Here is a 14,947-nt window from a genome sequence, read left to right on the forward strand (position 1 = left end):
GGGTCTCTATTACACATAACTGAAGCTAAATCCTAACTATTGTACTACAAGTAAATTTAAAGAAAATGAACAAATGAGATATTTCTTGCTTATTTAAGTTTGTATATCAAATTCATACCCATTAAGCTTGCAACCCATGTTATGAGAGACTTGAGGAAGGAGTGATGAATGTGCAGTGGAGGAGGAGCTTATTATAGAACTTGACTGGTTTTTTTTTTAAATTAATTAATTAGTTTATTGGCTGTGTTGGGTGTTTGTTGCTGTGCTCAGGCTTTCTCTAGTTGTGGCGAGTGGGGGCTACTCTTAGTTGCAGTGTGTGGGCTTCTCATTGGGTGGGTTCTCTTGTTGCAGAGCATAGGCTCTAGGCACACGGGCTTCAGTAGTTGTGGCACGTGGGCTCAGTAGTTGTGGTGCACAGACTTAGTTGTTCTGCGGCACGTGGGATCTTCCTGGACCAGGGCTCGAACACTTGTCCCCTGCATTGGCAGGCAGATTCTTAACCACTGTGCCACCAGGGAAGTCCCCTAACTGAGTTTTGAAGGATAAATAAGAGTTTGCCAGGCAGAGTAGATAGGGCATCCCTAGCAAAGTGAACAGCTTAACATAGGGGTGAAAATGAACCACACATTGTTTGAGTGAGATGGCAGCCGTATAGAAAGCCTGAGGTGGGGAATTGGAGGAGGAGGGGTAGGAAAGCCTGGTTGATACTCTATTGAATAAAGCTTTGTATGCCCAGGTTGAGATTTTTTTAAATGTTGTTGTTTGTTTTGTGTTTGATTTTTATTTTCCCATAGATAAGAATTTTCTTAAGTCGGGAAAATGACAAGATCAAAACTATCTTTTAATTGGTTGTAGTTTGGAGACTGTAAAAGAGAGAAGAAGGTTGGAACACCTCAAAGGAGAGGGACCTGCATAAAGAGACAGGAAAGAAGGAGGAACTGAACTGAAGCCATGAGAATGATAAGGAAGAGAGTTAAAGGAAGAAATCATTTCCTCTGGTTATGATTTTTCATATGTGCACAAAAGCTAAAAGCAAATTACCATTCCAAAGTAAGCATACTCTCCAAATTTTGAAGAATAAGTCATGATTTCTGCCCTTAAGGAGCTTGCCCTCTGTAGGGAGAGGATCAAATATGCAAATTCAGTTAACGACGCCTTAACCTATCTTCCAAACATTGCCTATCAAGGGATGGCTCTTGTGTTTATTTCCAGTTCCTATGCCTTCTGTCTACAGTCTCCTCTGCCTGAAATATGCTTTCCTCTCTTGTTCGAGGATGTCCACCTATTGCTCTTTTAAGACCCAGCTCAAGGTCACCAACTCTGTGAAGCCTGTCCTCATCTCTCTATCCCTCTCCAACCAATAAAGAATCCCAAGTCCTTGAACCCTGTACATGGTTATATCATAGTCTATTTCACTTTATTACTCTTACTGTTTATATGCATGGTCTACATCTTCTGCTATGTTTGCCATATGTATATTTTCCTCTACTAGACTAGGAGCCTCTTGAAGCCAGGAAGCATGTGATTTTTCTTAGTACCCAGTGGGTCTAGTGACATGCCTGGTGTAGAGTAGGAGCTTAGCCAATGGTTGTGGAAAGTGATATAACACTGTTCAGTACCCAATACAACTGTTTAGCAAAAAGATTATGACTTGCCCAGATTACTCATACATATAATTTTGGTTTACCAGATTGTGTGTTATTTTGAGTACTATTATTTAGTTAGAAAACATGAATTTTTTTGAACCACTGAGTTATTTGGTTTTTACTCTTTAGATATAAGTATGATGATATTTCATGGGTGATATTTCATTTTTAAAATATTGGGAATATTAAAATTAATCTTTTAAGCAACAACAAGCAAAAGAAATGGCGTTTTCTCTAAATCCATCCAATCTTTTTTTTTTTTTTTTTTTTGATGTCATAACCTGGAGCCCCCCTCTTCAAGTTCTACCAAAACAATTAGCAGCTTTCTCAGGACCTGAGGTTGCTAAATAAGATAGAAAATTAAAATTACCGATTCATTTCGTCCTTGTTAGGGTCCCCTTCTGAGTCAGAAGAAGAAACCCCTGGAAAAATGAAAACAAGACATGTAATTTTAAAAATCATTTCTTACACTGGTTCTTAGGCATTTGAAGACCTATAGAATTTTAGACCTAGAAATAATCTCGGTGATTCCCTAAACTAACACCTAACTTACAGATGAGGAACTAGACCCTAAGTAGTTGGAGTACTTGCTCAGGCCACGTGGCTATTAGTGACAGAGTTCCAATTAACTGGCCCAAATTCCATGTGTTCTTGTGTCTAAAGCTCCTGATGATGCCTTTAGACCGACACAGCAGTCTTTGCAGACATTCTGTGGTGTCCGTAAATCCTTCTGCTCTTGGCCTACACAGGTTAAATAAAAGAAGGGATTACATTAGATTCCAAACATTGTAGGTGTAGGCCGATGCTCTTCCGTCCAGCCCTAATATTAACAAGTCACACTTCATCTTGGGAGTGGGGGTGTTTGAAGCTAAATTTTGAAAAAATCAGCAATCCAATCTCAGCACTGTTAGCAGAGCTTTGATCCTGCATTTGCTTCTGAAGATAGTGAATTCCAGGAAGATATCACAGAGCTAAACCTGGAGGTATTTATTGTACTCCAAAAATTTGAGGATGAAAACATGTAGCACACTTCTATTCATGTATTATTCATTTAGTGGTTTATTAAATAAAAGTTTTAAAAAGTTTATTTTGTTCAATAAAAGTTTATTAAATAACCACTATGTACTTGGTACTGGGTAAGGTATTGGAGATATAAAGAAGGATGAGACAGTTCCAGCCTTTATACCATAATAATACAATATTTAAGTGCTAAAAGCAAGGCATACATAAGTTATTATAGATAATAAAAGTACTAAAGAATGGCTCCCAGAAAAAACTCAGAGGATGAGATAAATAGGAACAAAAACTTAGGTTGATATATAAGGTATGTAAATTGATTTCTTCCCTAAAATTAGTCATATAAGTTTGGTGCTGATATTAGTGCCTTTCTGAGGCTCCCAAATGATCTCCCTGCTTCCACCCTTGACTCCTTTTGGTATATTTTCAACCAGGAGCCAGAGTGACCTTGTTAAAAACTAAGTCAGATCATGTCACATCTGTGCCTAGAATCCTCCAGAGCTTCCCATCTCTTTCAGAGTAATAACCAGGTCCTTGCAATGACCCGCAAAGACCTACATGGTCTGCTCCCCGCCTCCTCCCACCTCCACCCCATCTTGAACTTCCGATCTCGACAGCTCATCTCCGTACCCTAAGACAGGCACATTCCCTCTTCTGGGCCACTGCACTTACTGATTTCTTTGCCCAGGATGTTTTTCCCTTGACTATCCTTGTGACTCACTCCCTCACTTCCTTCAGGTGTTCATTTATATGTCACCTGGTGAGTGAAGCCTGTGCACATACACACAGGCATACAAACACACACATATATGCATACACATACTTCCTTTTCCTTGCTTTCTGTTTCTTTCATAGTGCTCATATATACTGTGAGATAACAGAACACATATATTTTTGTCTCTGACCCTGGTTCCCAGCACAAAGCTCCTAAAACCCTTATAGTTCCCTAAGCGATGAGCACTTAGGAGCATCTCTTGTTCTAATATTTGTCTTTGACCCAGTTCCTGACACAGGCCTCCTAAAACTCTCATAAATTCCTTAGTGATGAGAGCACTGGAAGCATCTTTTGTTGCGGTGACTCAGGATGGCTCCTGGGTGGGCGCTGGTTACCTGAAAACCAAGCCATGATTAGAAGCTTAGAGTTTTCAGCCCCACCACATCATACTCCAGAGTGGGTAGAAGGGCAGGAAATGAAGTTAATAGTCGATCATGCCTGTGTGAGGACACCTCCATAAAATCCCAATAGTATAGAATTTGGAGAGCTTCTGAGTTGGTGAACATAAGCACACTGGGAGGGTGACGTGCCCTAACTCCACAGGGACAGAGCTCCTGTGCTCAGGACCCTCCCAGACCTTGCCCTATGGATCTCTTCACCTGGCTGTTCATCTGTATCCTTTATCACACCCTGTAGTAAACTGATAAAAGTAAATGTTTCCCTGAGTTCTGTGAGCAACCCTAGCAAGTTAATTGAATTCAAGAGGGGGTTGGGAGAACCTCTAATTTGTAACCAAGTCAGACAGAAGTTGTGGGTAACCTGGGCACTTGTGATTGACATCTGAAGTTGGGAGGGGAGCAGTCTTGTGGGACTGAGCCCTTAACTTGTTGGATCTGACACCATCTTCAGGTAGGTGGGTCAGAATTGAGCTAACTTATAGGAAACCAAATTGGTGCCGTGAAGAACTGCATGTTGTTGGTGTGGGAACTGCTTCCCCTATCACATACATATGTTGGAATTGGTGATCAGAATCATTTCATGTACCTAACATATATGTTTTGTTTATCTCATTTATTTTCTGTCTCTCCTATTACAATGTAAATACCATCTTTCCATGAACCTAGGGAATTTTGTCTATTTGGCTCACTGCTGTTATCACTGAAGAGTGTGTGGTAGAGCAGGCCCTCAATAAATATTTATTTATTATAACTATATATCTTACTAGTAAGTGCCATGCTCCAAGAGTATTTTGCTTTACCTTCTATGTAAATCTCAGCAGAAGTTGAATCTGTCCCATAGATGTTAGAAGCAAAGCAGGAATAGCGTCCTGTGTCCTCTTCAAAGGCTTCAGCAATGGTCAGTGAGTGCAGGTTTCCTGCCTGGATGATGTGAATGTCTGGGGAATTTTCAAGCTCCTTGCCTTCACAGTACCACCTGCAAGGAAGAGTATTGGCATGACTGAAATGTGAGAATTAATAACATAAATGACTCTGGATATTCCCTAAGAAGAAAACTGTGGCAAACTTAGAGTGAAAACATTGAACAATCCATTCTTATGGTATAATTTGGCAGTAACAATGAGAAGAGCTGGCAGGATTCGATTCACAGTGACACTTTATTCAGGAAATTAGAAAGTGGCTCCTGTTAAGAATGATACAACTGAAAGAAGAATTGAAGTGATGCAGCTGCAAGCCAACAAATGCCAAGGAACGCCACCAACAGAAGCTAGAAAAGACAAGGAAAGAGTCTACCCAGAGCCTTGGAGGGAGCACAGCCCCGCTGACACTTTGATTCCGGACTCTTAGCCTCCAGAAGTGTGAGACAGTAAATTTCTGATGTGTAAGCCATCCAGTTTGTGGTACTTTGTTATAGTAGCCCTAGGAAACTAACATAGGGGGCAAGAAATAAGCTATGCTCATGTTGTTTGCATCTGCATAAAGAAAACTGGTAAGAATGGAATGAAAATTCAAGTGGCTTCCTATTGGGGTGAGGGGAAACAAGATGGATGACCACAGATGGGGTGAGGTGTCTCGGTGTACCCCTTTTATAATTGTTTTCATTTTTAAAGTAATTATTAATCAACATCAAAAGTAATTGGGTGGAGATGTGTTACCAATATTCAATGCCAAAAATTAAGGAGTCCTGGCAGTTGCTAATCTTTATTGTAGTTTCAGATCTAATCACTCAGTGCTTGAACCCCTCCCTCCCACCAATTATAAGGCAAGATTCTAAAGCACATTTAAGAAAACTCACCTATTCAGTGACTTCCCAAGAGTTAAACTTTTCTCTGCTGTTCCATAAATATGTCATATTTGCCACTGCATTCAAGCCTCTCCTCATGTTTTTCTCTCTAGCTGAGATTCTCTTCCTCACCTTTCAGCTACTGCAAGCATAACTCATCTGTCAGTTTGGCTCAGATATCACCTCCTACATAAAGCACCTTTTACCATCAATTCTCAGTGACTGTTACTTTAATTTTTAAAAAAAAAACCCTATACTGTGTCATGCAAGGCTTGATAATACACTGTCTTTTATTAGTCTCTATTTGGGAAATTTGTCTTGTCTCACCAATTTCACTAAATTGTCAAGTCTTTGAATGTAGGAACCGTGCCCTACAAGTTCGAGGAACATCCATACTGCCTAGTACAGTTTTCTGTATACTCTTTCCTTTGGCCATTATCTCATCCCTTAGTTTTAATTATCACCTCTATTTGGGATAACGTCCAAACCTGCCTCCCAGCTCTGACTTCTGGATCCCTTCTCCCATCATTCTCCCTTCACTGTGTTGCAACCACATTGGTCTTTTTTGTATTCTGTGCACACATTAAGCTATTTGCCATGTTAGGATTTGTGTACTTCCTGAAATTCTTGTCCCCCAGTCTTTATAAAAATGAGGCCCTTCTCATCAGTCAGGCCTCAGTTCAGATGTTATCTCCTCAGAGAGGCTGTCCTTGATCCTCTTCCCTGTAGCTTCTTTATCCTCAGACACTATCACATTATCCTCTTGTGTCATCTTCACAGCACTTATTATTATCTGAAATTATCTTATATGTTTGCTTACTTTGTAATTGTTTGCTTCCCCTACTATATTGTAAAGTCCATTAGAGGATCTTGTTAGTCTTACCAATATAATCCCACACTTACAGCGGCATCCTGGCACATAGTAGGCATGCAGAAAATACATGTTGGATTTGTTGAAAGACCAAATGATGGGAAGAATTGGTAGTTAATATTTTGTGAGTGTTAAGTTATTTGCTTCATCACATTCTATGCCAGTGTTTGATCTGTTGTGCAGCAGCAGTACGCACAGCTGCTAGAATGGGTTCCCAAGGCATAAATCTCAACAAGACCCCATGGAGCTTGTAGGAACAAACCCTCAGAGCATGTGCAGTTGTAAATACAAATAATGAGCCTCCAGACAAACATGTGTTTATCTTTACTCTGCCAGATAAACAGTCATTTACATTCCAGAAATGACCCTAAAATGAGAATAAAGGAGGTTTTTAAAGGGATAAAAAGAACAGGGACCAAAAGAATGGGAAGGGAGACAACAGCAGACCTGAGACCTCAAACACTTTTGGAAGGTGGAAAGCAAAATGAGAAGTGTTGAAAAATCTGAAAACCAAGTAACTACTTGGGGATGTCAGTGAAAGAAGGCACTTTGTGCAGCAGAACCCCAGCAAGTTTCAAGATTTAGAGATACAAGTTTGGGAGCATAGAAACACACTAACAATGGAGGAGGAAATACGAAGCTTAAAATAGGGTCACTGATTCCAGGTTTAGAAAATGAATGTTTAGATTCCCACAGACGGTCGCATCCTCTCTTGTGAGCAGTTAGGAGATGCCCCAGGATGAAGGCTGAGTTGTTGGCTGTGTGAGTAGCAGCACCATATTGGAGCAAAAGGAAAAAGGGCTTCAGGAAGGATTTCTCCAGGGAAAAAATAAACGGGCCTGTTGGCTTAACTGTGTGGAACAGAGTATTTAGGAAAAGTTTTATAAATGTATTGGAAAACTGAGATGAATTGTGATAGGACCACAGAGCTAAGAAAATAAAAAACAAGACAGTTATCAACTCCAGGTGAAAATTAAAAGTTGTATAAGCCTTACTGGGCTTGGTAGAAAATAATACTTACATAGTAACAAGAAGTTAAACATTAAATTTTTCAAAGCAAGAGTGTGATATGATTACACTGAGGCAATAGAGGAAGGAACAACGGAGGTCCTGGTTTAGCGAAAGGGGTGCTAAACCACCATCTTCTGGAACAGGAAGTCAAGAGAAAATAGCAACAGCATACCAAGCAATAGTGGTTTATAAGCATATTACAGTGGTTCTCTTCACTTTCTGTGAAGACAAAACTATTTTCATATAATACTAAGATATTATTTGCCTTTTCACTGTGTTAACATGTACGCTGATGATGCAAAAGCCACAGCGGGTAAAAGCACCACAGCTGGTGCTTCAGCATCATAAAACTGACTTGTGGTTATTGTGTTCTTTACCACCACACTTGCAGTTTAAAAAAAAAATCCAGCTTCACTTAAAAATGTCCTTGATGAAGCAGTAAAAGTCATTACTTTTATTACGTCTCAACCTTGAGTCCGCATCCTTTGAACCTTCTGGGTGATGAAATGGGAGTATTTTTTTTTTGGAGTATAGTTGCTTTACAATGTTGTGTTAGTTTCTGCTGTACAGTGAAGTGAATCAGCTGTATGTATACATATACCCCCTCTAGGTCATCACAGAGCACCGGATACAGAAGAGCACTTGTGTGGTTTTCTAAGTTGAACTAGGCACTTTTTGCCTGAAACAGTATCTTAACTTGAAAGAACAGCTGACAAATTATGGTTATTAAGATTTGGGTATTCGGCAGACGTTTTCTCAAAAATGAGGGAAGTAAACCTGCTGTTTCAAGTGAAAATAACATCCATTTGTTGCCAATGAAAAAATTTCAGCTTTCAAGGAAAAATTAGAGTTTTGGAAAACTTGTATCTCCCATAGTGAGTTAAAGGCTTCCTAATACTTAAAGAGATTTTTGATGAAATCAATGATGATATTAACATGTGTGATTTTCTAAATATTATGTAATAAAATGTGTCAACATTTGGAAGGTCTTTGTTACTCATTTTCCAAATGACCAATGTGTGATGTTATCCATTCAAAGTTCAAGACAGACAAAGGGTTTTATTATAGCAGGGTACAAAAGTTCATGGGTATGGTTTCAGATTTCATATTGTAACTAACCTTAAAGAAACTACTGCTAGTTGAATTTTCATGTAGTATCAGATTAGAATAGCCTCATTATCTTCATGTAGTATCAGATTAGAATAGCCTCATTATCTGAAAAGGCTGTTAAAGTATTCCTCCTGCTTCCAACTACATATCTGTACAATGCCAGATTTTTAAAATTTACTTCAACCTAAACAACATATCACAACAAACCAAATGCAGAAGCAGGTAGGATAACTGAGCTGTCTTCTATTAAGCCAGACATTAAAGAGATTTGCAAAAAACGTAAACAATACCACTCTTCTCACTCAAATACTTTTTTGGGGAAAGACAGTTACTTTCATAAAATTATTTATATGAGTATGTTTATCAGTGTTATTTTAAAATGAATAAGTAAACAACTATTTAAAACATATCTCAGTTTTAATTTCTAATATGACAATTATAGATATAATTCACCTAGATAACACCTCTTTGGGTCTCAATAATTTTTTAGACTGTAAAGGGGTCCTGAGAACAAAAAGTTTGAGAACCACTAGCATATTATTTAGAAATCTAGAGGAAACTGCAAAAAAAATTGAAAATGGTCTGGTTTTTTTAGTATTATCTGACTTTTTAAGCAATGTACTTGTATTAATTTGATAAGGCAAATAGAAATCACTATTTCAAAACAAATAAATACTTTCCCTTATATAAACATTGTAAGGTTATCTCATTTCTTTAGATAACATTTATCTTTACCAAAATGAGAGTGGAAACATCTATGAGCAATTGGACAGCCAGAGGCGATAAGTGGAGTGATTCAAATGCCCAAACTCTCTGTCAGAGGCATTTTTGTCCTTACTCAGATGGCCAGGAGGGCTTCAGCCAGCCCCAAAGGACAGCCAATAACCGTTGTCGCTCTTACTTTAACACCATGACCCACTCAGAAATAATGCACTGGTCAGGCTGCCTTCTGAAAAGGTATTAAAATTTACCCAGCTACACTGAAGGCTTTTGAGGGTAAGGAGGAACCGTGCTCTTCTCAAATGTCTATCCATGTTAGGGAATGCGTTCATAGAAGTACCCTGCCCAGATGCATGTTTTTAAAACTCCAAATCTTCATGACACTTACAGAGTGGCAGTGGGTGCCAGACATGATTCATGGCTCAGCAGAAATGAGTCATTGATCTGGGGAAATGGGACAGGTCCAAATGATAAAGAAGGATCCATTTTAAGGCACTAAGGGCAGCTTGCCAGACCTGCTAATTTGGCTAGCTACCAAGCCTGGGAATGAAGACACTGAAGAGACACATTTTTAAGATTTAAAGGGACTTTTACGCTGCCTATCAGCATTCTGCTCTTAGGTTACTATTTTGTCTAAAATATGGCATGGCTAAATATTATGACTTATTCTTTTAGCACATTAACAACTCCTAAACATAATTTGAATGTGTTATTCTGACTCACCAGTAATAATGCTCATTGAAAGAATGATTACTCAGAGCCTTCTTTTAACCCTGCCCCAGCCTGTCCAATGTCCCTGTCCCACCTTCTATTACTCCCTCTCCTAATACCCTGTTTGTTTACTTCACAGAACCTACATGTCACTTACAGTTATATGTTTACTTATAGGTTTATTTGTTTACTCTCTCTCTCCTTACTGGACAAAGAACTCCCCAGGGCAGAGATTATCATGTTTGTTTGGTTTACCACATGTTTATCTGGTTCCTAGCACAGTCTGTGGCACATCATAGCTGTTCCAAAAAATGTTTATTGTATGGATGTTAAATGAATGAATTCAAATTAGGATTATTATAGCCTCAAGTCTGTTTCATTTTCATTTTTCAAGAAGGCTTGAGGACTCAATGCCTGATCTCTGAAGTAAAGAGTGTAAGCCCTGAAATAGCCGAAAGGTAGTTTATTTGCTTACTGACATCTTCAGCTTTCTCCATGCATCAGAATGACTCTTCCTGTAGGTGGTGCAAATGGAGTATATTGTGCAGTAAAATAAGAGTGGACATTTTCTAACAGGACTCAAAGTTATGTTGGTCTTTGTAACACAATTCAGTGTCTTGTTTGTCCTGTTTGACCACTACTTGAGTTAACAGATTTAAGTTTTCAAGTCCAATGGCTGTATTTCACTCATAGGAATGTGGGAGTACAAGTGGGAAGGGTATATCTATGCTCTAACTTTTGTTAACATTTATTGAGTTCTTCCAGGTGGAAGATTCTTGGTAAGTAGACTCAAACTATAAAAACCAAAACCATAAAGGAAACGTTAATTGATTTGATACTAAAGTTAAAAATATCTAATTATCAAAAATACCTTAAAGAAGATAAAAAGACAGATCAAATGGAAAGGTGATATTTTCATAATACATAATGTCATATGATTAGTTTCCTAATCATATTTTTAAAATTCTTACAAATCAATAAGAAAAGAGCAAACTGATAGAAAAATGAGTGAAAGACATAAACAGACCCTTCATAGAAAATGAACTCTAAATGGTCAATAAACATATTTTTAAAAATCTCAACCTCATTAGTAACTGTGGAAATGAAAGTTAAAATCATAAGAAGAAAACCTTCACACCCATTAGATGTGCAAACATTAAAAAGTCTGATAATATCCACATTGGCAGTGATGTAGAACAACCAGAATTCTTATGTAATGTTGGTGGGAATGTAAACTGAAACAATTCCTTTGGAAAATAATTTGCTGTTATTATAAAGGTGAAGTTGTACATACTCTGCCAGCAATTCCATGCCTAGACATACTCATGCACCAGAATGTACTAGGCCATTTATAATAACAGCAATAATTAGGAAAAAAAACTGAAAACAACCCAAATGTATATCAATAATACAATTCTCTCACCTTACTGTAAAGCACTATATAGCAATGAAAATGAATGAATGAGAGTTATATGCAACATCATGGATATACTTTTTAGAGGAAAAATTCAAGCAGCAGAAGAATATGTTCATTATGATTCCACTTACATAAACACTTTACAACCTGTAAAATTTACTAATATTATTTTTTTTTAATTTTTATTATGGAAACTTACAAATATACACAAAGTAGAGAGACTGTGTAATGAACCCCCCCCCACACACATCACTTAGCTTCAACAAGTTATCAACAAATGGCAAATGTGTTTCTTTTATATATTCCACTTTTCCCCACCTTGACTTATTTTAATGCTAAAATTATTTTAAATAATGACATTTTAAATCTAGGATTTTGGGTCATTTCACCAGTAAATACTTCTGTACCAATATTGTTTAGGAACATAAGGATATGTTATAAAACTCTGAAGAAACTGTTATGAGAAATTTAAAGAGAAGATACAAGATTTGGGCTAGTGGTTACCTCTGAGTGGGGAGGAAGGGACAGGATCATGAAGCTACTAGACTTTAAAATGATGGTAATGTGGGCACACAGATATTTGTGCTATTGTTCTTATACCGTATCCATGTTTATAGATAGTCTTCGGTATCTGTTCAAAATGCACTTATAAAACAATTTAGAATATTCAGTCTGGCGATCCTTGTCCACTTTGGAAGTATAGATGAGGTTGAGAGACTGATTAGAGGTTAGTGGCCAAGTGACAGGGACTTCTGCAGAATCCCTTGGAGATCTTGACTTGTAGCCTCTGGAGTTGGTGGCGGTACAGAGGCTTTACCCCATTCTTGCCTCAAAAACTTTTAAGGTGAAATGATGTTTAGCATTGCGCAAGAGGGAAGAGCAAGAAGAGAGGGCTGAATTGGAAGTTGTCTACATTTCCAAAGTTTGCGAGGGCAAAGATGTGGGTTTTCCCATGGCCCAAGTGGACACCACAGAAATGAGCTTGATTTTCTGTCTCAAAACAGATCCTACCTCAAAGGACCATCTGCTAGGGTGAGGTGACACCAACAAAAAGAGGCCGTGAGGGGTGTACTGTTGATGTAAGGGCTGAGGAGCTGGTGCTAGAACATTAAGTAGAGATTGCAACATCTGGGTCAAGGAACAGAACAAGGGGTGGTCCCCCTGGGTGAGGAGGTCTCTGAAGAGATTGCAAAAGTTCTCAGCACAGAAACAAAGAGCACTGTGTTAAAACACAAATGTCTGGGCCTGCCCTCTAGAGATACTAATTCAGTAGGTTCAAGGTAGAACCTGCAGATTTGCCTATCCACCAAGGTTCCAGGTGATGCTGAGCTGCTGGTCTAGGGACTTTGAGTTGCTCGTTCGAGGAGGCTCTTGAAATCTGGTTTCTGTCCTCCCTCTCAGAACTTATCCCAGACCATTTCCTCCTTCATGTTCTGGTAACATCAGTTCCTTCGATTCCTTAAATTTAACAATTGTCTCACTACCTCTAAACTCCACTTTGCTGGGCTAACTCCTAGTCATCTTTCATGTCTCAGCTTAAAAACCTTCCGCAACCCATTCACAAGGTTTGGTCCCTTTGCTATATGCACCCTCCTTTATAACATTTATCACAATTGTAATTATGTAATCACTGTGGAATTTTTGTCTGTATTCTTTATTAGACTTTAAAATCCATGAAGGCAGGGAATTTTCCTTGTTGGCTGCTTTAATCTTATTGCCTGTAACAGTACATGGCACATAATAGACAATTAATATTTGTTGCATGAATGAGTAAATGAAGGTATCTAGATTTTCCCAAAAGGTAGAAGAAAAAGCCCCTAAGTAATGTAATATTTAAAAACATTTATATAATATTTTACACTACATATCATATATAATTATTTGTAATATTTTTTAAATTTTCCTATATCATTTAAAACATCCTTATTTTTTGGTTATGCTGTGCCGTGCCCTCCTCAGTGCAAGCACGGAGCCCTAACCACTGGAATGTCAGGGAATTCCCAAACATTCTGTGTCTTTATAGTAAATTTATTTCCTTTTTAATTCGTCAGCATGCCACTTGCAGGCAAATGTCCAGAAGTAGCAATAGCAAAACTTAACAACCAAAGCAGACATCAGTATCTATAAAAGGTAAATTTTTGCTGCTTCAGAGGGTTATATACAAGCAAACATACTTAATGTAACCCAGCTGTACATTCCTGGGAAAAGAATGTTGAGTCAGGATACAAAAAGGGATCATGGCCATTTGCTGTGAATTCCTGCAGACTCTTTCATCTGTGGGTAACAACGCATAAATGTATTTCAGCTCCTCCAATGAAGCTATGTCCAAGATTAACAAGCTTTCAAAAACAGCTAGCTTTAATGATATAGGACCCTACCCTTACAAAACAAAACAGTTTCTTCCCAGTCAACTTGAAAGTCAACAAATATAGGCAAAAAAGATTCTTCAGTTTGCTAAACTAGGGTTATAGAAACATGGGTAGAATACTGAGAACACACAGGCACACACATACAAGGCTAGACCTCAGTTGCCAGGTATATGTATTAAATTTTCTTGAAAACATAGCAAAAAGGATACTTTTCTTTTTGACTGTGTTTTCCTTATGGCAAACCAAAGTGTCTCTTTATTTTAATGCATTTTTAAAGGCATTGTCTGAGTCAGAATCTGTGCTCCTGGGTTCTGTGGAGATGCTTTAAGAGTTTCAGTGGTGAGCAAGCAGGTAGGACCGCATGCTCCCTCTACCCCAACCCTCTTCAATCGCAGAAGCACTTGTTTTATCTTTAAAAAGTTTGTGTATGTTGCTATACAACAGAAACCAACACAACATTGTAAAGCAACTATACTCCAATAAAAATTAAAAAAAACAAGAAAAGAAAAAGAAAAAAAAGTGTGTGTGTGTGTGAGAAGTATGTGTTGGGGTAATGTAACAGATTTATTGTGGGGAGAAAAATGGGAGGAGGAATTACTGCCAAAAGAAGGTCGGAAAACCCTGGCCCAGTGTAGCACAGCTACAAGTTAATTCCAAGTGTTACCTGTATTTATAGTCCCTTTGTAATGCTAGAGATACTGTGTCCAAGTTTCCCAGTGTCCAGGGCATTCCTTGGAATGTCTCCAGTTCCACTGCCCTCTCATTTGACCTTCAGTCCTGCATTTCTGACTCTCTACTGGATATGGTCCCTCCATCTCCCTGGACTCAAATCATCCACCTCCTCCAGTTTCTCAGACCTTGACAGTAACCCCAGAGTTCTCTCAGGTACCCAGCTTCAAACTCATCCTTTCTATCTAGTCAGTTACCAAGTTCAGCTTGGTTTCTTTTCTTCTAAATATTGCTCTCTCACATCTTTTCTCTGCTTTCCAACTGTCCCTACCCCAGTCCAATCAGAGCAGCTGATGCCTGGGATATCTTTCACAGCTTCCTAAGTGGCCTCATGGCTCCATTCTTTTGGGGTCTTACTCATTCTTCCAGACTAACTCTACTTAAATTCTC

General features: G+C 38.5%; 1 protein-coding gene and 1 long non-coding RNA gene across 4 annotated transcripts in view; one reads left to right on the forward strand and one right to left on the reverse strand.

Annotated features, from left to right (window-relative positions):
* The window catches only part of MYPN (myopalladin), an 85,854-nt gene that overhangs the window by 53,481 nt on the left and 17,426 nt on the right, over positions 1-14,947 (reverse strand). For all 3 annotated transcript variants that reach the window (XM_057736528.1, XM_057736527.1, XM_057736529.1), the window contains 2 exons: positions 4,637-4,812; positions 2,017-2,068 (listed from right to left, as the gene is read on the reverse strand). In XM_057736528.1, coding sequence (XP_057592511.1) covers positions 2,017-2,068; positions 4,637-4,812 — 228 coding nt within the window. The remainder of the gene's footprint in view (positions 1-2,016; positions 2,069-4,636; positions 4,813-14,947) is intronic.
* Positions 1-14,947, forward strand: part of LOC130854002 (uncharacterized) — a 77,846-nt gene that overhangs the window by 48,306 nt on the left and 14,593 nt on the right. The window lies entirely within an intron of this gene.

This window comes from Hippopotamus amphibius, chromosome 5, assembly GCF_030028045.1.
Source record: "Hippopotamus amphibius kiboko isolate mHipAmp2 chromosome 5, mHipAmp2.hap2, whole genome shotgun sequence".
NCBI lineage: Eukaryota > Metazoa > Chordata > Mammalia > Artiodactyla > Hippopotamidae > Hippopotamus > Hippopotamus amphibius.